Genomic DNA, 26,506 nt, shown 5'->3' on the forward strand with positions numbered 1-26,506 from the left:
TGGAATCACAGGGGACACTGAGTGACCGGAATCCACAGGGACACTTGGTGACAGAGGGACACTCAGTGACCAGGAACCCCTGAGGAGCACCACAGGAACCCCTGGGACACTCAGTGATTGGGAATCCCAGGGACAGTGGCCAAGTACCCACAGGAATCCCTGGGGACACTTGGTGACAGGGGGACACTCAGTGACTGGGAATCCTGGGGGAGCACCATGGGAACCCCCAGGGACACTCAGTGACCAGGAATCCCTGGGGACATTGAGTGACCAGGAATCCTGGGGGAGCACCACAGAATTCCTGGGAAACACCATGGGAATCCCCAGGGACACCCAGTGACAGGGACACACTGAGTGACCAGAAATCCCTGGGGACACTTGGGTGACAGAGGGGACACTTAGTGACGGGGATTCTGGGGGAGCACCATGGGAATCCCTGGGAACCACCATGGGAACCCCCAGGGACACCCAGTGACCAGGAAACCTGGGGACCCTCAGTGACAGGGACACACTTGGTGACCAGGAATTCCCAGAACTCCTGGGGGCACTCAGTGACCAGGGATCCCTGGGGACACCCAGTGTCACGGGACACACAATCAGTGACCAGGAATCCCTGAGGACATGCAGTGACAGGGACACACTGAGTGACCAGGAACTCCAGGGACAAGCAGTGTCACAGGGACACACTCAATGACCAGAATCCCCAGAATCCCTGGGGACACCCAGTGTCACAGGGACACACTCAATGACCAGAATCCCTGGGGACACCCGTGACAGGGGGACACACACTCAGTGACCAGGAATCCTGGGGACACCCAGTGACAGAGGGACACACTCAGTGACCAGGAATCCCTGGGGACATTCAGTGACAGCGGGACACACTCAGTGACCAGGAATCCCTGGGGACATTCAGTGACAGGGACACACTCAGTGACCAGGAACTCCAGGGACACCCAGTGACAGAGGGACACACTCAATGACCAGAAATCCCTGGGGACATCCAGTGACAGGGGGACACACTCAATGACCAGGAATCCCTGGAACCCCTGGGGCACTCAGTGACCAGGGATCCCAGGGACAATCAGTGACCAGGAATCCCTGAGGACATGCAGTGACAGGGGGACACACTCAGTGACCAGGAATCCCTGGGGACACCCAGTGACAGGGGGACACACTCAATGACCAGGAATCCCTGGGACACCCAGTGACAGGGGGACACACTCAATGACCAGGAATCCCTGGGACACCCAGTGACAGGGGGACACACTCAATGACCAGGAATCCCAGCACCCCTGGGGCACTCAGTGACCGAGCACCACAGGGAGATGTGTTGATGTGAATCCAGCACAATTCCAGCAGGGCTGCCCGTGAGGAGCCCACAGAAGCTCGCACTCCCTTTCCCAGGAGGATTTTTATGTTTTTTTCTCCAGCGCGCGCTTGGTCAGGAAGTACTTGAAGAACTCGTACACGGACCAGGCGATGGCCGTGGAGGGCATCTGGTAAATGACCCTGGCCTGGACGCCCTTGAAGAAGCCGGGCAGCCCCCCGAGCTGGTACACGGTGCTGAAGGCGTTGGCCATGCCGACAGGTGCCCCCTGATCTTGAGGGAGCTCAGGGCCGTGTTCTCCTGCGTGTTCAGCAGCGTCTTGCACACGTCCAGCGGCGTGGTGGCGGCGGCGGCCACGGCCCCGGCCACGGCGCCGGCCACGATGTGGGACTGGGGGTGGTACTGGCGGTGCGGGTTCAGGTGCTCCTGCACCAGCTCGTAGGTGATGAAGTGGAGGGCCTGGAAGGGCACGTTCATGGTCAGCTGCGTGGTGTAGCTGCGGTAGAAGGCGCCCAAGCCCTCGGTCCTGTGCACCGTCCGCACGCAGCCCAGCACCGACGTGTACGGCGAGTTGAACATCTGCAGCCGCTGCTTCACCACTGCCAGGGGACACGGGGGGACAGGGACACTGCTCAGCTGGGGGCTGGCACAGCCCACAGTGACCCTTCCCCACTAAAACTGACAGCCCTGAGCTGCCCAGACCTCAGGACAGGGACACTGCTCAGCTGGGGGCTGGCACAGCCCTGAGCTCCCCCTTCCCTACCCAAACTGACAGCCCTGAGCTGCCCAATGCCCCCAGAACTGGGACAGGGACACGGCCCAGCTGGGGCCAGGCCTGCCTGGCACAGTCCCCAGAGTGACCCTTCCCCACCCAAACTGACCCCTCTGAGCTGCCCAGTGCTCCCAGAACTCAGAACAGAAATGGGGCACTGCTCAGCTGCGGGGCCAGGCCTGGCTGGCACAGCCCCAAGCTCCCCTTCCCCCCCCAAACCAAACCCCCCGAGCTGCCCAGTGTCCCCAGAGCTCAGGACAGGGACACTGCTCAGATGGGGCCAGTCCTGCCTGGCACAGCTCCAAGCTCCCATTCCCCACCCAGATTGATCCCCCCAAGCTGCCCAGTGCCCCCAGAGCTCGGGACAGATGTGAGGACAGGACACTGCTCAGTTGGGGGCCTGGCCTGCATGGCACAGCCCTGAGCTCCCTTTCCCCACCCAAACTGATCTTCCTGATCAACCTGACCTCCTCGAGCTCCTCTTCCGCACCCAAACCGATCCTCTCGAGCTGCCCAGTGTCCCCAGAGCTCAGGACAGGGACACTGCTCAGCTGGGGCCAGGCCTGGCTGGCACAGCCCTGAGCTCCCATTCCCCACCCAAACTGACAGCCCTGAGCTGCCCAGTGTCCCCAGAGCTCAGGACAGGGACACGGCTCAGATGGGGCCAGGCCTGCCTGGCACAGCCCCCAGAATGACCCTTCCCCACCAAAACTGATCTCCCCAATCAAACTGACCTCCCCAAGATCCCCTTCCCCACCCAAACGATCCTCCCAAGCTGCCCAGTACCCCCACCCAAAACAAACCCCCTGAGCTGCCCGGTGCCCCCAGAGTCTGGGACAGGAATGCAGTCAGGGGCACTGCTCAACTGTGGGGCCAGGACTGCCTGGCACAGCCCCACCCAAACAAATCCCCAAGCTGCCCAGTGCCCCCAGAACTGGGGACAGACAGACATGGGGACAGCGACACTGCTCAGCTGTGAGGTCAGGCCAGCCTGGCACAGCCCCCAGGGTAACCCCAGGCACAGCCCTGAGCTCTCCATCCCCACCCAAACCGACCCCGAGCTGCCCAGTGCCCCCAGGGCTCAGCACAGCGAGGGGACAGCTCAGAGCTCACTTCCTAATGATCCCCTCACCTCAGGTTTAATTAATGACCCTTTATACTAATGAACCCCTCCCCTCAGGTTTAATTAATGACCCTTTAGTTCTAATGAACCCCTCCCCTCAGGTTTAATAATGACCCTTTAGTTCTAATGAACCCCTCCCCTCAGGTTTAATTAATGACCCTTTAGTTCTAATGAACCCTTCTCCTCAAGGTAAATTATTGACCCTTTCGTTCTAATGAACCCCTCTCCTCAGGTTTAATTAATGACCCTTTAGTTCTAATGAACTCCTCGGGGTTAATTAATGACCCACCAGTTCTAATGAACCCCTCAGAGTTAATTACTCACCCCTCAGCCAGGCTGCACAAACACCCAGCAGTGACAAGGGCAGAACAGTGAGGTCCCACCTGACATCCCCCGAGTGTCACCCACCCCTCCAGCCCCACTGGCTTCAGTGCCTCCCACTGACTAATGAGGCTAATTAATGTAATGATTTAATCAGGGTGTGATTAAAAGCATTTGATACACTGGAGAATTCTCCTTCAGAGATTCCCAACTCTGGGCCCACTCAGGAGCACAGCCAGTGACACTGAGGAGCTGGCAGGTGGCAGCATTGTCATTTCAGCTGCATTTCCTGCCAATGCTCCTTTTCCTGCCAATCCTCATTTTCCTGCCAATCCTCCTTTTCCTGAAGCCTTCTCCTGCCACTCCACTCCCCAGCAATCTCTGTGTGCTCACCCCCTGAGCTCAGCCTGGTTGGTCCAAAGCTTCAGGAACAGCAGAGCCCCTGCCCAAGGAGCAGCAGAGTGGTGACAGTAAAGGTGGCACCAATAAAGGGGACACCTCCCCTCAAAGTCCCCATGCACCTCACGGATCCAGGATAATAAAATAAATCCCTCCTGGCTGCTCTCCTCTCCTCCCCAGGGCAGAGGAATGAGGTCCCTGGGTTGGTGGGTTTGGAGAGTTTGGAGATCTCCCAGCAGCCCCGGATTTCCTCCTGCTCGTGCCAAGGACAGAGGGAGAAGGGCCAGGAGGAATTTGTGCCTGGATTCAGGGCACTGAGGGCATCCTGAGGAGGCAGCACTGCCAGGGTGGAACTGGTGGGGTTGGAGCTCTCCCAGCTGGGGCAGCCCTGGATTTCCTCCTGCTCGTGCCAAGGGACAGAGGGAGAAGATCCAGGGGGATTTGAGCCTGGATTCAGGGCACTGGGGGCCTGGGTTGGTGGGTTTGGTGACTTTGGAGGTCTCCCAGTAGCCCTGAATTTCCTCCTGCTCGTGCCAAGGGGCAGAGGGAGAAGGGCCAGGAGGGATTTGAGCCTGGATTCAGGGCACTGAGGGGGTCCTGAGGGAGCAGCACTGCCAGGGTGGAACTGGTGGGGTTGGAGCTCTCCCAGCTGGGGCAGCCCTGGATTTCCTCCTGCTTGTGCCAAGGGACAGAGGGAGAAGGGCCAGGAGGATTTGAGTCTGGATTCAGGGCACTGAGGGCTGGGTTGGGGGGTTTGGAGTGAGTTTGGAGGTCTCCCAGCAGCCCTGGATTTCCTCCTGCTCGTGCCAAGGGGCAGAGGGAGAAGGGCCAGGAGGGATTTGAGCCTGGATTCAGGGCACTGGGGGCTGGGTGTCCTGAGGGAGCAGCACTGCCAGGGTTACCTTCAGCTGGGTTCATCACGGCGTCGTGGAGCAGCGTGGCCGCACTCCCAGCGATGCCTGCAAGGAAGAGCAGCCCTGAGAAAACAAATCCTGCCTCAAAAGGGATCCCTGCCACCCAGGGGGATCCATCCAGGGGATCCCATCCATGGGGATCCCACCCATGGGGATCCACCCAGAGGATCCCATCCATGGGGACCCCATCCATTGGAATCTATGCAGGAATCCATCCAGGGGACCCCATCCATGGGGAATCCATCCAGGGGGATCCCAAATATGGGAATCCACCCATGAGATCCCATCCAGGGGGGCTCCATCTAGGGGGGAATCCAGCCATGGGGGAGCTCCATCCAGGGGGGTTTCATCCATGGGGACCCCATCCATGGGGACACCATCCAAGGTGGATCCCATCCATGAGGGGGTTCCTACCTATGGGGAATCCATCCATTGGGGAGCTCCATCCATGGTGGATCCCATCCACAGAGAGGTTCCTGTCTGTGGGGACCCCATACATTGTGGAGCTCCATCCATGAGGGGGGCTCCTATCCATGGGGAATCCATCCATTGGGGAACTCCATCCATTGTGGAGCTCCATCCATGGGGGATCCCACCCATGGAGAACCCATTTGGGGGGGCTTCATCCATGGGGACCTCTTCCATGGGAACCCATCCATGGAGATCTCACCCAGGGGGAGCTCCATCCATGGGGGGAATACCATCCATGGGTGATCCATACATGGTGGAATCCCATCCATGGGGAATCCATCCAGGGGATCCACCCATGGGAATCCATGCAGGGGGATCCATCCATGGCAATCCCACCCAGGGGAGCTTCATCCCTGGTGGATCTGATCCATGGAGGATCCCATCCATGAGGAATCCATTTGGCGGGGCTTCATCCATGGAGATCCCATCTATGGGAATCCATCCATGGGGGAATTCCATCCATGGGGGGCCTCCATCCATGGGGGATCCCATCCATGGAGAGGTTCCTGTCCATGGGGATCTCATCCATGGGAGAATGCATCCATAGAGATCTCATGCAGGGGGGCTCCATCCATGGGGGGAATACCACCCATGGGTGATCCATACATGGTGGAATCCCATCCATGGGGGATCCATCTAGGGGATCCATCCATGGCAATCCCACCCATGGAATCCCACCCAGGGAGCTTCATCCCTGGTGGATCCGATCCATGGAGGATCCCATCCATGGGGGATCCATTTGGCGGGGCTTCATCCACGGAGATCCCATCTATGGGAATCCATCCATGGGGGAATTCCATCCATGTGGGGGGGGGGGTGTTTCCTATCCATGGGGAATTCCAACCTTGGGGGCCCTCCATCCATGGGGAATCCATCCATTGGGGAGCTCCATCCAGGGGAACTCCAACCATGGTGGATCCCATCCACGGAGAGGTTCCTATCCATGGGGATCTCATCCATGGGAGAATCCATCCATGGAGATCTCATGCAGGGGGGCTCCATCCATGGGGGATCCATACATGGTGGAATCCCATCCATGGGAGATCCATCCATGGGAATCCATGCAGGGGGATCCCATCCATGGGAATCCATCCATGGAGATCCCATCTATGGGAATCCATCCATGGGGGAATTCCATCCTTGGGGGCCCTCCATCCATGGGGAATCCATCCATTGGGGAACTCCATCCATTGGGGAACTCCATCATTGGGGAACTCATCCATGGTGGATCCCATCCACGGAGAGGTTCCTATCCATGGGGATCTCATCCATGGGAGAATGCATCCATAGAGATCTCATGCAGGGGGGCTCCATCCATGGGGGGAATACCACCCATGGGTGATCCATACATGGTGGCATGGTGGAATCCCATCCATGGGGGATCCACCCATGGGAATCCCACCCATGGGAATCCCATCCAGGGGAGCTTCATCCCTGGTGGATCTGATCCATGGTGGATCCCATCCATGGGGAATCCATTTGGCGGGGCTTCATCCATGGAGATCCCATCTATGGGAATCCATCCATGGGGAAATTCCATCCATGGGATGGGGGGGGGGGGAGGGGGTCCTATCCATGGGGATCCCATCCATGGTGGATCCCATCCATGTGGATCCCATCCATGGAGATCCCATCCACGGGAATCCATCCATTGGGGAGCTCCATCCCTGGTGGATCCCATGCTGAAGGAGCCCCCAGGTGCCACCCCCCAGGGCCCCAGCACAGATTCCCAGGGCAGGAACCCCAGACCCACTCCCAGCCCCACCTCTGCTCTTCCCACAACACTCCCCAGGTTCCACCCCCCAGACACCCGCGGCGCCGGCGCCAGCCGTGAGCAATGCTCACCCTGCCCTCAGCACAGCCCTCATTAGGGATTTTCATCCTTTACTCAGCCTGGCTCCAGTGCCCGGGCTGTGCCAAGCCCAGCCAGCCCTGACCCATCCCTGCCCCGCTCTGCATGAGGCTCTGCAGCCACTCCTTCCCTTTGATGCTGGCTCCAGCTCCAATTCCCTCTGGCCCAAATCATTTTGGTCATTTGGTGAATCCACAGCTCTGATTTTCCTGCTGGCACCTCAGGCCTGTAGCTACTTGAAAGGCAAACACAGGAATGTGTTTGAGGAGAAGGGATTTTATCCCTTCCCTGAGCTCAGTCACCCCACGGCAGATGAAACCAGGGGAATTCTCCAGAGATTTTACAAACCCTCTGGTAAAGCCCTGACTCCTCAATTCCAGGCTCCCTGCTGGCTTTAAAAGTGAAATATTCCTGCTAAAAACAAAAGCACACAGAGGATGGAGGGCACTCAGTGCTCCCAGGGAATTCCAACCTCCAGAGGTTGAGGTGATGCCTTCAACACAAGATCACACCCTGGGGGTGATGCCTTCAAAGGTGGGACCTGATCCAAGATCTTTCCCAATTTTAAGGATTCCATGGCAATATAGGAACAGCACAGCTGCACCTGAACAGCTTTTGCCCATTAAACTGATGATTTGTGCTGGAAAAATTTGGGATTCAATAAGACTTGATGATTTGTGCTGAAAAAATTTGAGATTCAATAAGAATTTAGATTTGGAGGTGCACTAGGCTGAGTGAGAAGCAAGGAACAGGTTGATAACCACAAATAGGGATTTTTTAGGGCAAACCCCAGAAATACCATTGGCCAAGTGGCTGTTTCCTCCTCTAAATCGATTATTTGTGCTGGAAAAATTTGAGATTTAATAAGGATTTAGACGGGAAGGGGCACCAGGCTGAGTGAAAAGCAAGGAATAGGTTGATAAGCAAAGGAATATTGATAACCACAAATAGGGATTTTTAGGGCAAACCCAAAAAAACCATTGACCAAGGGGCCAATGGTATTTTGATTACTTGTGCTGCAAAATCTGAGATTAAATAAGAATTTAGACTGGGAGGGGCTCTAGGCTGAGGGAGAAGCAAGCAAGGAATAGGTTGAAAAACACAAATGGGTTTTGGGGTTTTTTTAGGGCAAACCCCAAAAATACCATTGGCCAAGTGGCTGTTTCCTTCACTAAATTGATCATTTGTGCTGGAAAATTTGAGATTAAATAAGAATTTAGATCAGGAGGGGCACTAGGCTGAGTGAAAAGCAAGCGAGGTATAGGTTGATAAGCAAGGAATAGTCAATATCCACAAATAGGGATTTTTTAGGGCAAACCCCAGAAATACCATTGGCCAAGTGGCTGTTTCCTTCACTAAATTGATCATTTGTGCTGGAAAATTTGAGATTAAATAAGAATTTAGATCAGGAGGGGCACTAGGCTGAGTGAAAAGCAAGCGAGGTATAGGTTGATAAGCAAGGAATAGTCGATATCCACAAATAGGGATTTTTTAGGGCAAACCCAGAAATACCATTGGCCAAGTGGCTGTTTCCTCCTCTAAATCGATTATTTGTGCTGGAAAATGTGAGATTAAATAAGAATTTAGATCAGGAGGGGCACTAGGCTGAGGGAAAAGCAAGCGAGGTATAGGTTGATAAGCAAGGAATAGGTTGATAAGCAAGGAATAGGTTGATAAGCAAGGAACAGCTTGATATCCACAAATAGAATTTTTTTAGGGCAAACCCTAGAAATACCATTGGCCAAGTGGCTGTTTCCTCCTCTAAATCGATTATTTGTGCTTGAAAATTTGAGATTAAATAGGAATTTAGATTGGGAAAGGCACTAGGTTGAGTGAGAAGCAAGCAAGGAATAGGTTGATAAACAAGGAATAGGTTGATAACCAAAAATAGGGGTTTTTTTAGGACAAACCCCAAAAATACCATTGGCCAAGTTGCCGTTTTCTCCTCTAAAACGATTATTTGTGCTGGAAAAAATTGAGATTAAATAAGAATTTAGACGGGAAGGGGCACCAGGCTGAGTGAAAAGCAAGGAATAGGTTGATAAGCAATAATAGGTTGATAAGCAAGGAATAGGTCGATATCCACAAATAGGGTTTTTTTTAAGGCAAACACCAGAAATACCATTGGCCAAGTGGCTGTTTCCTCCTCTAAATCGATTATTTGTGCTTGAAAATTTGAGATTTAATAGGAATTTAGATGGGAAGGGGCACCAGGCTGAGCGAAAAGCAAGGAATAGGTTGATAAGCAAGGAACAGCTTGATAACCACAAATAAGGATTTTTTAGGGCAAACCCAGAAATACCATTGGCCAAGTGGCTGTTTCCTGTTCTAAATCGATTATTTGTGCTGGAATATTTGAGATTAAATAAGAATTTAGACAGGAAGGGGCACCAGGCTGAGCGAAAAGCAAGGAATAGATTGATAAGCAAGGAATAGGTCGATATCCACAAATAGGATTTTTTTTAAGGCAAACACCAGAAATACCATTGGCCAAGTGGCTGTTTCCTCCTCTAAAACGATGATTTGTGCTTGAAAATTTGAGATTTAATAGGAATTTAGACGGGAAGGGGCACCAGGCTGAGTGGAAACAAGGAATAGGTTGATAAGCAAGGAATATTGATAACCACAGATAGGGATTTTTTTAGGGCAAACCCAGCAATACCATTGGCCAAGTTGCTGTTTCCTCCTCTAAATCGATTATTTGTGCTGGAGAAATTGAGATTAAATGAGAATTTAGACTGGGACGGGCACGAGGCTGAGCGAGAAGCAGGTAAGGAATAGGTTGATAACCACAAATAGGTTTTTTTTTTTTTTGGGCAAACCCCAAAAATACCATTGGCCAAGTGGCTGTTTCCTCACTAAATTGGTCATTTGTGCTGGAAAATGTGAGATTAAATAAGAATTTAGATCAGGAGGGGCACTAGGCTGAGGGAAAAGCAAGCAAGGAATAGGTTGATAGGGAAGGAGCAGCTTGATATCCACAATAGAATTTTTTTAGGGCAAACCCTAGAAATACCATTGCCCAAGTGGCTGTTTCCTCCTCTAAATCGATTATTTGTGCTGGAAAATTTTGAGATTAAATAAGAATTGAGACTGGGACGGGCACGAGGCTGAGCGAGAAGCAAGCAAGGAATAGGTTGATAAACAATAATAGGTTGATAAGCAAGGAACAGGTTGATAACCACAAATAGGGATTTTTTAGGGCAAACCCCAGAAATACATTGGCCAAGTGACTGTTTCCTCCTCTAAATCGATTATTTGTGCTTGAAAATTTGAGATTTAATAGGATTTAGACGGGAAGGGGCACCAGGCTGAGTGAAAAGCGAGGAATAGGTTGATAAGCAAGGAACAGCTTGATATCCACAAATAGGATTTTTTAGGGCAAACCCCAAAAATACCATTGACCAAGGGGCCAATGGCATTTTGATGATTTGTGCTTGAAAATTTGAGATTAAATAAGAATTAGATATGGAGGTGCACTAGGCTGAGTGAAAAGCAAGCAAGGAATATTGACAACCACAAATAGGATTTTTTTGGGCAAAGCCCAGCAATACCATTGGCCAAGTGGCTGTTCCCTCCACTAAATTGGTCATTTGTGCTGGAAAATTTGAGATTAAGTAAGAATTTAGACTGGGAAGTGCACTAGGCTGAAGGAGAAGAAAGAATAGGGTGATAACCACAAATAGAAGTTTTTTAGGGCAAAGCCCAGCAATACCATTGGCCAAGTGGCTGTTCCCTCCTGGCTGCAGAAGGTCGCTGAGGGACTTTTTGGTGCTCTCGTAGCAGGCGAAGTAGAGGGCTGTGGGCAGGGCCAGCGCCCAGCATGGTGACGTCGATGCCGCGCAGGGGCCGCCACAGGCCCTCGGTGCTGACCATCCTGCGCAGCGCCTGGAACACGCCCCGGTACTGCGCCCTGGGGTGGGGCTGCAGGCTCTGCATGCGGGTCTGCAACAAAGCACAGCGGGGACGGGCCTGGTTACCTCTGCAAACACAGCAATGCTTATGGAAAACATTTTGGTCACCATTTCCCGTTTATCCAACCGCCAAACCCACCGACCCCGTCAGATATCGGCGTTGCCAAGCAGGAGCCATCTTCTAAACCCATTCTTAAAATTTCCCATTTTTCCAACCACCGACCCCGTCAGATATCAGCATTGCCAAGCAGAAGCCATCTTTTAAACCCATTCTTTTTGTCACATTTCCCATTTTTCCAACCACCAACCCCGTCAGATATCGGCATTGCCGAGCAGAAGCCAGTATCTTTTAAATCCATTATTTTTGTCACTATTTCCCATTTTTCCAACCACTGACCCCATCAGATATCAGCATTGCCAAGGAGGAGCCATCTTTTAAACCCATTCTTAAAATTTCCCATTTTCCAACCACCAACCCTGTCAGATATCAGCGTTGCCAAGCAGAAGCCAATATCTTTTTAATCCATTTTTTTTGTCACCATTTCCCATTTTTCCAACCACCGACCCCGTCAGATATCGGCGTTGCCAAGTAGGAGTCAATATCTTTTAAACCCATTCTTTTTGTCATCATTTACCATTTTTCCAACCACTGACCCCTTCAGATATCAGCTTTGCCAAGCAGAAGCCATCTTTAAACCATTCTTTTTGTCACCAGATATCGGCGTTGCCAAGCAGGAGCCATCTTTTAAACCCATTCTTTTTGTCACTATTTCCCATTTTTCCAACCACCAAACCCTTCTGATCCCTTCTCCCCACCCAAGATCTCTTTCAGGTTTCATTTCCATTCCAAACTTCCAGGTTTGGCATTCCAAGCAGGAGTGGGGTGCCCTGACCCCCAGGGATGCCCTGAGCTGCCAGGGGAGCTCTGACTTTGTCCCTCATCCATGGAGAAAGTTTCCTGGAGTTCAAGATAGACCAGAATGCACAAAATTGTGAAATAAATTACAGAGAGTGGTGTGGGTGTGTCACTGGGTGAGGAATTGAGGTTTTGGGGTTTTTGGTGTGTAGTGGGTGGAAGCAAGATGGGGAGCACGGGGTGCTGTCCTGGGTTTCTTCTTCATGGTGTTCACAGGGGTCCCAGGATGAGGGAAGAGATGAGAATGTTGACTTCATGCTTCAGAAGGCTGATTTATTATTTTATTATATATATTATATTAAAAGAAAATTATATATTGAAACTATACTAAAAGAAGAGGAGAGGAAAGGAAAGGAAAAGGAAAAGGAAAAGGAGGGAAGGGAAGGGAAGGGAAGGGAAGGGAAGGGAAGGGAAGGAAGGGAAGGGAAGGGAAGGGAAGGGAAGGGAAGAGAAGAGAGAGAAGAGAAGAGAAGAGAAGAGAAGAGAAGAGAAGAGAAGAGAAGAGAAGAGAAGAGAAGAGAAGAGAAGAGAAGAGAAGAGAAGAGAAGAGAAGAGAAGAGAAGAGAGAGAAGAGAAGAGAAGAGAAGAAGAGAAGAGAAGAGAAGAGAAGAGAAGAGAGAAGAGAAGAGAAGAGAAGAGAAGAGAAGAGAAGAGAAGAGAAGAGAAGAGAAGAGAAGAGAAGAGAAGAGAAGAGAAGAGAGAGAAGAGAAGAGAAGAGAAGAGAAGAGAAGAGAAGAGAAATCTTGTCATGACCAGAGAGTCTGAGCCAGCTGACTGTGATTGGCCATTAATTAAAAACAACCCCATGAGACCAATCACAGATGAACCTGTTGCATCCCACAGCAGCAGATAATTATTGTTTACATTTCATTTCTGAGGCCTCTCAGCTTCTCAAGAGAAAAGATCTGAGCAAAAAGATTTTTCATAAAACATGTCTGTGACATTCATGCTGCTTCTTCCTCCTTCTCCATGGGTTTGGGGGCATTTTGTAACTGGGCAGAAATTCCCCATTGCAGCTCTTTGGGATCAGTTATTGGGTTAAAAGGGGAAATAATCCAGGTGTCAGCTCTTAATTGATAGTTTAGTTTAGTCTTAAAGACCTTGTAACCAGAGATTGTTGGGCATTTTGTGCCTTCTGATGAAAGCTGCTGAACTCCTGGTTGTGAGGCTGCTTTACTGATAAGAAACAATAAACATCTGAGTCCAAACACGAACTGGAGTCCCAAGTACCTTCAATCCAGACCCAGAGGAGCCCACAGCTGGTACCCCCAGCTACCCACCCCAGAGACCAGAGCCACCAGAATGCCAACACCACTGAGGGCTCATTCAGCCCCTGGATGTCCCTGATTTACCCTCACTGTTTACTGACCCTGCTGGATGGAGCCCACATTCCATCCAACAGGATCAATCAGCTCTGAACCCAATTCTGGGGGGGTTCAGCTGGAATAGAGAAGGCACAAGCCAGGCTCAAGGCCTGAATCTCAATTTTGGGGGATTCAGTGAGAACAGGACAAGGCTCAAGCTCTGAATCTCAGTTTTGGGGTTCAGCTGAAATAGGACAAAGCACAAGCCAAGCTCAAGCTCTGAACCCAGTTTTGGGGGATTCAGCTGGAATAGAGAAGGCACAAGCCAGGCTCAAGCTCTGAACCCCAGTTTTGAGGGAGTTCAGCTGGACTAGGACAAGGTTCCAGCCAAGCTCAAGCACTGAACCCCAATTTTGGGGGAGTTCAGCTGGAATAGGAAAAGGCTCTAGCTCTGAACCCCAATTTTGGGGGAGTTCAGCTGGAACAGGACAAGGCTCAAGCCAGGCTCAAGCTCTGAACCCCAGTTTGAGGGAGTTCAGCTGGAATAGGACAAGGCTCAAGCTCTGAACCCCAATTCTGGGGGAGTTCAGATGGAACAGGACAAGGCACAAGCCAGGCTCAAGCCCTGAATCTCAATTTTGGGGGAGTTCAGTGGGAACAGGACAAGGCTCAAGCTCTGAATCTCAATTTTGGGGTTCAGCTGAAATAGGACAAAGCACAAGCCAAGCTCAAGCTCTGAACCCAGTTTTGGGGGATTCAGCTGGAATAGGACAAGGCTCAAGCTCAGAACCTCAATTTTGGGGGATTCAGCTGGAATAGGACAAGGTTCCAGCCAAGCTCAAGCTCTGAACCCCAATTTCGTGGGGTTCAGCTGGAATAGGACAAGGTTCCAGCCAAGCTCAAGCACTGAACCCAATTTCGGGGGGTTCAGCTGGAATAGGACAAGACTCTTGCTCTGAAAACCCCCAATTTCGGGGGGTTCAGCTGGAATAGGACAAGACTCTTGCTCTGAACCCCGATCTTTGGGGGGTTCAGCTGGAACAGAACAAGCTTCCAGCCAGGCTGTGACCCCCAGGCTGCTCCTGCAGGAAGTGCGACCTCTGCTCTGCTTTACCCACGGAAATCCCGAGGGCTGAGGTGAAGAAATCCAGGCAGGGCTGTAATTTTCTCCTGCTTTCAACAGCCTGACTCTGCCCCAGCCCTGTCCCTCCTGCAGCTGCCCAGCAGCTTGGACAGCTCCTGGAAGGGCAAACTGGGAACACTGGGAATAGTCAGGAATTCCCTGGGAAGGAGAAATGCAGGGCCAGCGTCCCCCAGAAGCTCTGAGAGGTTCATTGGCCCCGTTTCTTCCCCCTCAGCTCCTGCTGGGTTTTCTGCCCTGAGGGCCTGGCAGGGAATTCCAGCTGCATTTCTGTCCCTTGGGGGTTTTTTTTCTGTCACAGATTTTAAACCAGCTGAGCTCTTGGCACCCAAAGCTGCTCCTGGCACCCAAAGCTGCTCCAAAGCTCACTGCCACCACTCCATTACACAACTTTCCCCCTCAGGAAAATTCCCTGGAGCTCCTTCAGGGCTCAAGGGCCTGGAGGTGACAATGACAAGTGAGGGGTCCCAGGACCCCAATCAGCACTGGGTAAAAACATCGAACTTCCACAGCCATCCCTGGAAATCCTGAGCCCCCAAAATCCCCACAGATCACTGAGTATAAACCCCAAACCTCCACAGCAATCCCAGGAAATCCTGAGCAGCAAAATGCCCACAGACCCCTGGGTACAAACCCCCAAAACTCCACAGCAGTCCCTGGAAATCCTGAGCAGTGAAATCCCCACAGGTCCCTGGGTAAAACCCCAAACCTCCACAGGCATGCTGGAAATCCTGAGCCCCAAAATCCTCACAGATCCCTGGGTAAAACCCCAAACCTCCACAGCAATCCCTGGAAATCCTGAGCAGCAAAATGCCCACAGATGCCTGGGTAAAAACCTCAAAACTCCACAGCCATGCTGGAAATCCTGAGCCCCAAAATGCCCACAGATCACTGGGTGAAACATCAAATCTCCACAGGCATCCCAGGAAATCCTGAGCCCCAAAATGCCCACAGATCCCTGGGTAAAACCTCAAACTCCACAGGATCCCAGGAAATCCTGAGCCCCAAAATGCCCCACAGACCCCCTGGGTAAAACATCAAAGTTCCACAGCCACGCTGGAAATCCTGAGCCCCAAAATCCCCACAGATCACTGGGTAAAACCCCCAAACCTCCACAGGCATGTCAAGAAATCCTGAGCAGTGAAATCCCCACAGATTCCCTGGGTACAACCCCCAAACTTCTACAGCAACTCCTGAGCCCCAAAATCCCCACAGATCACTGGATAAAAACCCCAAACCTCCACAGCCATCCCTGGAAATCCTGAGCCCCAAAATGCCCACAGATCCCTGGGTAAAAACCCCCAAACCTCCACAGGATCCCAGGAAATCCTGAGCCCCAAATGCCCACAGACCCCTGGGTAAAAACCTCAAAACTCCACAGCAATCCCAGGAAATCCTGAGCAGTGAAAATCCCCACAGATCCCTCCTGTTTTCCCTGTGGAAAAGGTTCAAAACTGAGACAGGGCCTGGAGGTGGCCAAGGAAGGGCTGAAATTCCAGCCTTGAAATTGCACCTTTCCCACACTGTGGAGGCTGCTCAGGATTTCAGGATGCCCTGGAGAAAATCCCAGTGTGGTTTTGGGAAGAAAAGCCAAATAATCCATTATTGATGACCCAGTTTGTTCCACTTTCACCCCAGCAGCTCCCATGAAGGACCAGAACCTCCTGAAGCTGTCAGGGCCACACAAAAGCCCAGAAAAATCAATTTACAGCCACCCAGGGACAGAGCAGCTTCTCATGGCAAAGGGGTGTAAGGTGGGCACAGCTCTCAAATGAGAGTTAATAAATGGGATTTGTTTTGATTTGGGTGGATCTGAGCTGCTCTGAAGGGGTTCAGGGACTCAGCCCAGAGCCCAGAGGAGCCCACCCAGGCTGCAGTTTGCACCAGGCACCCACCACTCATAGGCAGAACAGGAAAAGCAGGCCAAGGAGGAGATAAAACCAGGACTAAATGCCCAAGGAATAACCCAAAATCTGGGTAAAACAGGACAAACAGCCCAAGGAGGAGACAAAACCAGGACAAACAGCCCAAGGAATAACCAGAATCTGGGTAAAACAGGACTAACAGCCCAAGGAATAAACCAAAAACAGGATTTAACAGGACAAACTGCCCAAGGAATAACCAAAAAACTGGGTAAAACAGGACAAACAGCCAAGGAGCAGATAAAACCAGGACTAACAGCCCTTAAAACCAGGACTAAATGCCCAAGGAATAACCAAAAACAGGACAAACAGCTCAAGGAATAACCAAAAGCAGGATTTAACAGGACAAACAGCCCAAGGAGCAGATAAAACAGGACTAACAGCCAAAGGAATAACCAAACCCTCAGTAGAACAGGACAAACTGCCAAAGGAGGAGATAAAACCAGGACAAACTGCCCAAGGAATAACCAGAATCTGGGTAAAACAGGACTAACAGCCCAAGGAATAAACCAAAACCCAGATTCAACAGGACAAACTGCCCAAGGAATAACCAAAAGCAGGATTTAACATGACTAACAGCTCAAGGAGCAGATAAAACCAGGACTAAATGCCCAAGGAATAACCAAAATCTGGGTAAAACAGGACAAACTGCCCAAGGAGCAGATAAAACCAGGACAAACAGCCCAAGGAATAACCAAAAGCAGGATTTAACATGACTAACAGCTCAAGGAGCAGATAAAACCAGGACTAACAACCCAAGGAATAACCAAACCCCTCAGTAGAACAGGACAAACAGTCCAAGGAGGAGATAAAACCAGGACTAGCTGACCAAGGAATAACCAAAACCAGGACTGAACAGGACTAACAGCCCAAGGAGCAGATAAAATCAGGATTCAGCAAGGCAAGGAGTAGCCAAAAGCAGGAACCAAGAGGACAAATGCCCAAAGAAAAACCAAGATCAAGAAAAACATTCCAAGGAATAACCAAAATCTGGATTTAGGATGGCAAAGTGCCCAAGGAATTACCAAAATCCAGAATTAGGAGGACATACAGCCAGAGAAATAACCAAAATCAGGATTGAATGGAACTAGAAGCACAAGGAATAATGGAAACTTGGATTTAACAGGACAAACAGCCCAAGGAGCAGATAAAACCAGCACTAAATGCCCATAAAACCAGGACTAAATGCCCAAGGAATAACCAAGACCCAGGTTCAACAGGACAAACTGCCCAAGGAATAGCCAAAAGCAGGATTTAACATGACTAACAGCTCAAGGAGCAGATAAAACCTGGACTAAATGCCCAAGGAATAACCAAACTCTCAGTAGAACAGGACTAACAGCCCAAGGAGCAGATAAAATCAGGACTAGCTGACCAAGGAATAACCAAAAACAGGATTCAACAGGACAAACAGCCCAAGCAATAACCAAAACCTGGATTTAGGAGGACAAACTGCCCAAGGAATGATCAAATCTTGGATTTAAGACAACAAGCAGCCCAAGGAATAACCAAAATCCAGATTTAGAAGAACATACAGCCAGAGAAATAACCAAAATTGGGATTTAGGAGGACAAACTGCCCAAGCAATAACCAAATCCAGATTTAGGAGGACAAACTGCTCAAGGAATAATCAAAAATCGAGATTTAGGATGGCAAACTGTCCAAGGAATTCCTAAAATCAGGATTGAACAGAACTAAAAGCACAAGGAATAATGGAGACTTGGATTGAACAGGACAAACAGCCCAAGGAGCAGATAAAATCAGGATTCAGCAAGGCAAGGAGTAGCCAAAAGCAGGAATCAAAAGGACAAATACCCAAAGAATAACCAAGATCAAGAAAAATATTCCAAGGAATAACCAAAATCTGGATTTAGGATGGCAAAGTGCCCAAGGAATTACCAAAACCTGGATTGAATAGAATAAAACTACAAGGTATAACCAAAACCTGGGTTTAGGAGAACAAACAGCTCAGGGAATAATAAAATCCAGATTTAGGAGATCAAACTGCTCAAGGAATAATCAAAATCAGGATTTAGGATGGCAAAGTGCCCAAGGAATAACCAAAACCTGGATTTAACAGGACAAACTGCCCAAGGAATAACCAAAATCCAGATTTAGGAGGCCAAACAGCCCAAGGAATGATCAAATCCTGGATTTAAGATAACAAACTGCCCAAGGAATAACCAAAATCCAGATTTAGAAGAACATACAGCCAGAGAAATAACCAAAATTGGGAATTTGGAGAACAAACAGCCAGACAAACAACCAAATCCAGATTTAGGAGGACAAACGGCACAAGGAATAACCAAAATCAGGATTTGGGAGAACAGTTCAAGGAATAACCAAAATCAGGATTTTTGAGAATAAACAGCCCAAGGAATAACCAAAATCCAGGTTTAGGAGAATAAACAACCAGAGGAATAACCAAAATCAGGATTTTGGGGAACAAACACCCCAAGCAATAACCAAACCCAGGATTTTGGAGAACAAACAGCCTAAGCAAGAACCACATCCAGGATTTAGAAGAACAAACTGCCCAGGCAATAACCCAAATCCAGATTTTGGAGAACAAACTGCCCAAGGAATAACGAAAATCAGGGGTTTGGCGAACAAACAGCCTGAGAAATAATGAAATCAGGAATTAGGAGGATCAAGGAATAACCAAAACAGGGTTTAGCAGGACCAAGGAATAACCAAAATCAGGATTTTGGGGAACAAACAGCCCAGGCAATAACCAAACCCAGATTTAGAAGAACAAACAGCCCAGGCAATAACCAAACCCAGGATTTTGGGAACAAACACCCCAAGGAATAACCAAACCCAGGATTTTGGAGGACAAACAGCCAGAGGAATAACCAAAATCAGGAATTAGGAGGATCAAGGAATAACCAAAATCAGAATTTTAGAGAACAAACAGCCCAAGGAATAACCACATCCAGGATTTTGGGGAACAAACTGCCCAAGGAATAACCCAAATCAGGATTTTGGAGAACAAACACCCCAACAATAACCAAACCCAGGATTTTGGGGAACAAACAGCCCAGGCAATAACCAAACCCAGGATTTAGAAGAACAAACAGCCCAGGCAATAACCAAAATCCAGATTTTGGAGAACAAACAGCCCAACAATAACCAAACCCAGGATTTTGGGGAACAAACAGCCCAACAATAACCAAACCCAGATTTTGGAGAACAAACAGCCCAGGCAATAACCAAAATCCAGATTTTGGAGAACAAACAGCCCAGGCAATAACCAAACCCAGGATTTTGGGGACAAACAGCCCAGGCAATAACCAAACCCAGGATTTTGGAGAACAAACAGCCCAGGCAATAACCCAAATCAGGATTTTGGGGAACAAACAGCCCAAGGAATAACCAAAATCAGGATTTAGAAGAACAAACAGCCCAGGCAATAACCACATCCAGATTTTGGAGAACAAACAGCCCAGGCAATAACCAAACCCAGGATTTTAGGGAATCAAACAGCCCAGGCAATAACCACACCCAGGATTTTGGGGCACAAACAGCCCAGGCAGTAACCAAACCCAGGATTTTGGGAACAAACAGCCCAGGCAATAACCAAACCCAGGATTTAGAAGAACAAACAGCCCAGGCAATAACCAAAATCAGGATTTTGGGAACAAACAGCCCAGGCAATAACCACACCCAGGATCCCTGCTGCCCAGCCCAAGGCCCAGCTCTGAGGGAGGGAGCTGAGTTTCAGTGAGATGATTTCAGTGCTGGGCAGTGCCCCCAGCCCCTCTCCCCTATCTGCAGCCACCCAGCAGCTCCTGCAGCCTCACCCCTGATAAGCAGCCAAGAAATTCCTCTCCACCTACTGCAATTAATCCCCGTTGCATAAGGCAGCAGTGCAGGGCCTGCCACAGCACCCTGGGCAGGGAAAAACAAAAAACCACCCCCGAGTGCCAGGGTCAGGCTGGGGCAGCTCCTGCTCCCGGGCACAGCTGGGTCCTGCTGGATGGAACTGGGGAAGAGCCCCAGTGCTGTTTTCTGGTTGGGTTTTAGCCAGGATTGTTTGTCCAGGTCTCTGTTTTGCACATGCTGGCAGAGGTTTGACACCCTACAAACACCCTCAGACCCCATTTGATACCCTAAAAACACCCTCAGACCTTGTCTGACACCCTACAAACACCCTCAAACCCCATTTGACACCCTACAAACACCCTCAGACCTCATCTGCAACCCCACAAGCACCCTCAGATCTCATTGTACACCCTACAAACATCCTCAGATCTCATTTGATACCCTACAAACACCCCCAGACCTTGTTTGACACCCCACAAACACCCCCAGACCCCATTTGCCTTTTGTTTGGGGTTTATTCATTGATTTTCTCTGAGCACAACCTGCTTTTGCCAGGTTCTTGTGACAGAGGGGCACAAAGGGAACACAAAATGCTTTTCCAGCTGAACCCCAGTTTTGGGGGAGTTCAGCTGCAACAGGACCAGGCTCAAGCTCCGAACCCCACTTTGGGAAGAGCCCCAGAACCCCTCCAGTGCTGTTTGCTCATTGGTTTTTAGCCAGAATTGTTTTTCCAGGTCTCTGTTTTGCACATTCTGGCAGAGGTTTGACACCCTACAAACACCCCCAGACCCCATTTGATACCCTAAAAACACCCTCAGATCTCATTTGCCACCCCACAAACACCCTCAGACCCCGTTTGACACCCCACAAACACCCTCAGACCTTGTCTGCAACCCCACAAGCACCCTCAGATCTCATTTGATACCCCACAAACACCCCCAGATCTCCTTTACCTTTTGTTTGGGGCTTTGTTTTATTTCTTTTCTCTGAGCACAACCTGCTTAACCCAGGTTCATGTGACAGAGGGGCACAAAGGGAGCACAAAATGCTTTTCCAGCTGAACCCCAGTTTTGGGGCAGTTCGGGTGGAATAGGACAAGGCACAAGCCAGGCTCAAGCTCTGAACCCCAGTTCTGGGGGATTTCAGTTGGAACAGCACAAAGCACAAGCCAGGTTCAAGCTCTAAACCCCAATTCTGGGGGATTTCAGTTGGAACAGCCCCAAATGAGCAGCACACCCGTGGGAGGGGAGCAGAGGGTCAGCCCAGCAGCTTATCCAGGAATTCCCAACATCCCAAAACTGCCCCTCAGCTGGAACATGAGGGAATGGGGGGATGCAGAATCTCCCACACCAAACCCCACAGAATCCACAGCCCTGCCTCCCTCAGATGTTCTGCTGTCCTTCAGGAGCTTTGTGACCTCAGTGAAACTCCAAAGCCAGGCCAGGTCTTCATGGAAAAGGATTTATTTTGTCTCTAGAACCATTGGCACCCTCTGCCAGAAGGGAGGTGCCAGCCCTGCACACCTCCAGTTTCTGCCCCCAGCAATTAATGAATCCCCAGGGGAGCAAAACTGTTCCTGCATCCCCAAGGGAGCAAAACTGTTCCTACATCTGTAAGGGGAACAAAACTGTTCCTCACATCCCCAAGGGGAAAAAAACTGTTCCTACATCCCCATCCTTTGTTTTCACAGCCTTTGGGAAACCAGCTCCAGCAGAAAAGTCACCAAATGGGTCAGGGCAGGAGGAGGAGGTTCCAGGGGAGCCCTCCAGGAGCTCCTTTTGTGCTGCCTTCAGGAGTCCTTGACACGCTGATCCCTGCAGATCACTTGGGGATGGATCAGGGCTCCCAGCTCAGCTGGTTTTGCAGCAGCCACAAACAAAAACAAGCCTGAGAAGTGTGAGAAACACCCTCAGCACCAGCAAAAACCCAGCCCAGGGTGTCCAAACAAGCAGAGCTGAGGGGGAGAGGCAGAGGAACAGCGCAGGTGAGGCTGCAGCTCAAGGCGTAAAAAAATAAATAAATTATTATTTATTATTTGGAAAATAACGGGGAGGAAAAGAGTGCAGATTGGAGCTGGATATTGGGAAGGAATTCTTCCCTGTGAGGGAGGAAGGAGGGATGGAATTCCCAGAGGGGCTGTGGCAGGTTGGAGCACCCTGGGACAGCGGGAGGCGTCCCTGGCCTGGGGGGGCCCCGGGGGATTTTGAGGTCCCTTCCCACCCAAACCATGCTGGGATTCCGTGACCCCATCAAGCTCAGGGGTTGTGCAAGTGTGTGCAGCAAACAATTCCCCAAATTACGACATTTTCAGTTTCTCTTTGGGAGGAAATGACTGGCTGGAGGCAGCCAGGAGGAACCTCAGGGCAGGAGCTGCTCCTCTTGCACCTGCAGAAAACCCGACCTGGCCTAGGCTGGAACTGCGCCCACGAAGTGCCACGGAGGGAAAGCTTTGCTCCTTGTGAAAGAGCTGAGTTGTTACTGGATTACAGCTCCACGAGAAAACAAAACCTCTTTAGGGATCACACCTCCCATTTTGGGTCAGCTGTCCCCTTGCCCACAGCAGCCAGGTGGAGCAGGGTGAGTGCCCGGGCCGGAGCAGATCCCGGCGGGGTTTTGCTGTGCCCCAGCACACAGAGGGGCCCTGCAGCGTTTCCCGTAGCAGCCGGAGGGATTTCTCCGCTCCCGAGTTGGGGATTTGGGATTGGGGACCGGGAATTGGGGATTGGGATTGCCCCGGCCCGGCCCCGCCGCCGCTCCCGGAGCTTTTCCCTCAGAGCGCCTCCCCCTCCAGGAAACCGGCGCCGCTTTCATTTCTGCTCCGCTCGGCTCTCCCGCCGAGGAAAGCGCTGCACAATTCTGAGGGACAACACCCACAGCTGGGCCAGGAGCGGGCACAACCCCCTGAGCTGCCTGTGCCACCCTCAGGGTGGGCACCAGCCCCGCAGCCACGGGGACACCCCCGATCTGAGAGCGAGCCGGGTGCTGCAGGGACAGACCCTGAGGGAAAACGGCGAGAAAATCGGGAACGTTCCCTTTGAGCGCTCGTAACGCTGGCAGGAGCTGCACAAGCCAAAGCATTTCCTCTCCTCTGCCCTTTCTACTCTTTCAGGGAGCCCTGGACGAAAGGAGAGGGATTGCAACATCTCATGATTCATCGAGGCACTTCGGCTTTTCCCGGCTTTCCCTCTTCTTTTGAAGGCCCCACAGCAACAAAGCGGCAGGGCAGAGCCAGGAATTATCCTTCAGGATGATTCCCACACTCTGCAGACACTGGGAAGCCTTTTCTGAGTGAGCTGGAGCATCAGCAGCTCCAAAATCCACCGGGCAGCTCCTCCTCAAACACCCTGACCCCACCAAAGGCATTTACTCATCCCAGTGTGGCCTCATCCAAGCGGCTCTTCCCTCCTGAGCTGGGATCCCAAAGCTCCGGGAGGGAAAAGCTCACAGGGAGCTCCTGATCCCAAAGCTCTGGGAGGGAAAAGCTCCCAAGGAACCCCTGATCGCAGTTCCTGAGCTGGGATCCCAAAGCTCCGGGAGGGAAAAGCTCCCAGGGAGCCCCTGATCCCAGATACTGAGCTGGGATCCCAAAGTTCTGTAAGGGAAAAGCTCACAGGGAGCCCCTGATCGCAGTTCCTGAGCTGGGATCCCAAAGATCCAGGAGGGAAAAGCTCACAGGGAGCCCCTGATCCCAGTCCCAGGGATGCCAGCAGGGCTCTGGTGGCACCGGGCTGGCATCTCCCAGTCCAGGGAGCAGCACCGGGGCTGTCACCTCTGCCCCAGCGCTGTGCAAATCTCCCGGAGCTGCAGGACAGCCCCAGAGCCAGCGGGGATTTGTGGGTGACACCTCAGGGACTGCCCAGTGCCTTCCTTGCCCTGGGAACCTTGGGCACCCCAACATTCCATAGACACTTCCCTCACATGTGAGCCCAAACATTCCATGGACACTTCCCCCCACATTCCATGGACACTTTCCTTCACGTGTACCCCAACATTCCATGGACACTTTGCCCATCTGCACCCCAACATTCCATGGACACTTCGCCCGCCTGCACCCCAAGATCCCTTACACATCCCCACCTTTCCTGCACCCCAACATCCCCTCCACGCTCTCCCCCCCTTGCACCCCAATTTCTTGCAGATTTTCCTCCCTTGCACCCAAAAACTCTCACACGTCCCTTAGACCCCAACAACCCCTTGAACCCCCAGCACTCCTTTCACCCCAACAACTCCTTACACACTTCCCTTGCACCCCAACAGCTCCTTGCACACCCTTTACACCTCCCCTCTTCTTGCACCCCAAAACCTCTTGCACAGCTTCCTTGCACCCCCAGCACTTCTTGCACCCCAACATCCTCTTGCACACCTCCTACACTCCCCCTCTTGCACCCCAATAAACGCTTGCACACTCCACTCTTGCACCTCAAAGAAACCTCGCACCCCAAAACCCCTCACACTTCCTCTCCCTGCACCCCAGCACTTCTTGCCCCCCAATAACGACTGCTCACCTCTCACATTCCCCCTTGCACCCCAATAACCGCTCACACTCTCCCCTCTTGCACCCCAAAGACACACCCCCAGCACTTCTTGCACCCCAAAATCCATCACATACCTCTCCCTGCACCCCAATAACCGCTTGCACACCTCTTACACTCCCCTCTCCTTGCACCCCAATGACACACACTCCCCTCTTGCACCCCAGGAAGTTCCTGCACCCCAAAACTCCTCGCACGCCTCTCTCACTCCCCTTTCCCTGCACCCCAATAACGCTTGCACACCTCTAACACTCCCTCTCCCTGCACCCCCCACAAGTTCTTGGATCCCCAAAATCCCTCGCACTCCTTCTTCCTGCACCCCAATAACGCTCGCAACACCTCTAACACTCCCCTCTCTCTACACCCCACAAGTCCCTGCACCCCAATAACGCTCGCACACCTCTCACACTCCCTTTCCCTGCACCCCAATAACGCTCGCAGCCTCCCCTCTCCCCGTCCCCCCGAACACTCCGCTCCCCTCGCCGCTGTCCCGCTCCCCTCAGCATCCCCGGCCGCCCCTCCCGTGTCCCCCCGGCCCATCCCGGACCTGCCGCCCCCCCGTGCCCGCCTCCCCCGGCGCTCGCCGCGTTCCCCGCGCACCTTGACCGAGTCCACGGGGTACATGATCGTGTGCTCCATGATCCCCGCCACGGCTCCGGCCACCATGTGCGTGCCGAGCGCGACGCTGCTGGGCAGGCTCTCGTAGTCCTCGCTGTCCGCCAGCCCGGCCCCGGCGGCGGCGGGGGGCCCGGGGCCCGGCGGGGCGGCGGCGCTGCCCGCCATGGCACAGCCCAGCTCCATCCGCCGGCACCGGGGCCGCGGGCCGGGCTGGGACACCGGTACCGGGCTGGGGGGGGCGCTGAGGGGGGCACTGGGACCGCGCGCCGCCCAACCGCCTTTAAAGCCGTGCTCGCCACGCCCATCCCCGCCTCGCCAATCAGCGCGGCGCGCATTCGTGACATCGCTGGGCGGGAAAGTGATTGGCAGGAATATGAACCAATAGAAGGCGAGAAGCGAGAAGCATAGAGCTGTGATTGGCTGTAGTAGTGGAGGATGGGCGGGGCGTAGCCCTGAGGGCGGGTGCGTTGTGGCGGCGCCGTGAGGGGGACGCGGCCGTGGAGGTGTAACTGTCACCAGCAGCGGCCGGCGCGGTGTCACAGCGAGCCACGGGTGGCGGTTTGGGTCTGCCTGAGGGGGAAAGTGTGCTAACCCCGCGGTGCTGCCATGGGGAAAGCTGAGGGCGAGTAAAGGGAATGCTGTGCTAACCCCGCAGTGCTGCCACGGGGAAAGCTGGGGGCGAGTAAAGGGAATGCTGTGCTAACCCCGCGGTGCTGCTATGGGGAAAGCTCAGGGCGAGCAAAGGGAAAGGTGTGCTAACCCCGCGGTGCTGCCACGGGGAAAGCTGGGGGCGAGCAAAAGGAGATGGAGCCCTCCTGTTGTCGGAGGGGTTTTAGTCGCTGCCGGACGGTGCCTGGATGGTGGCACGGCTGGGACTGCCGGCGTGTCACCTCTGCACGTCCCCCGGCAGAGCCCCTCAAAGCTGGCACCGAGCCCTTGTGCCGGGACGGGCACCCTCGAGCCAGGGTCCCCCTGCAGTCACCCCCGGTGGAGCCGGGCAAGATGCAGTCAGATCTGGAGATGGAGATTCCATGGGGAAAGGGGCTGTGCTCCGTGCAGGGACACCAAAGCAGCCCCAAATTGCCCCCAAATCAGCCCAAATTTGTGCCCAAAGAAGCCCTAGATTGTGTCCAAAGCAGCCCCGAATTGTGCCCA

General features: G+C 52.2%; 1 protein-coding gene across 1 annotated transcript; it reads right to left on the reverse strand.

Moving 5' to 3' along the window:
- Nucleotides 1-1,396: 1,396 nt before the first annotated feature.
- Nucleotides 1,397-25,534, reverse strand: LOC134428477 (mitoferrin-1-like). Its single transcript, XM_063175215.1, is given in 6 exon segments — nucleotides 1,397-1,585; nucleotides 1,588-1,926; nucleotides 4,845-4,901; nucleotides 10,895-10,979; nucleotides 10,981-11,124; nucleotides 25,334-25,534. Coding segments are annotated over 6 exon segments (999 nt in total). The 3' UTR covers nucleotides 1,397-1,412.
- Nucleotides 25,535-26,506: the final 972 nt, after the last annotated feature.

This window comes from Melospiza melodia, chromosome 23, assembly GCF_035770615.1.
Source record: "Melospiza melodia melodia isolate bMelMel2 chromosome 23, bMelMel2.pri, whole genome shotgun sequence".
NCBI lineage: Eukaryota > Metazoa > Chordata > Aves > Passeriformes > Passerellidae > Melospiza > Melospiza melodia.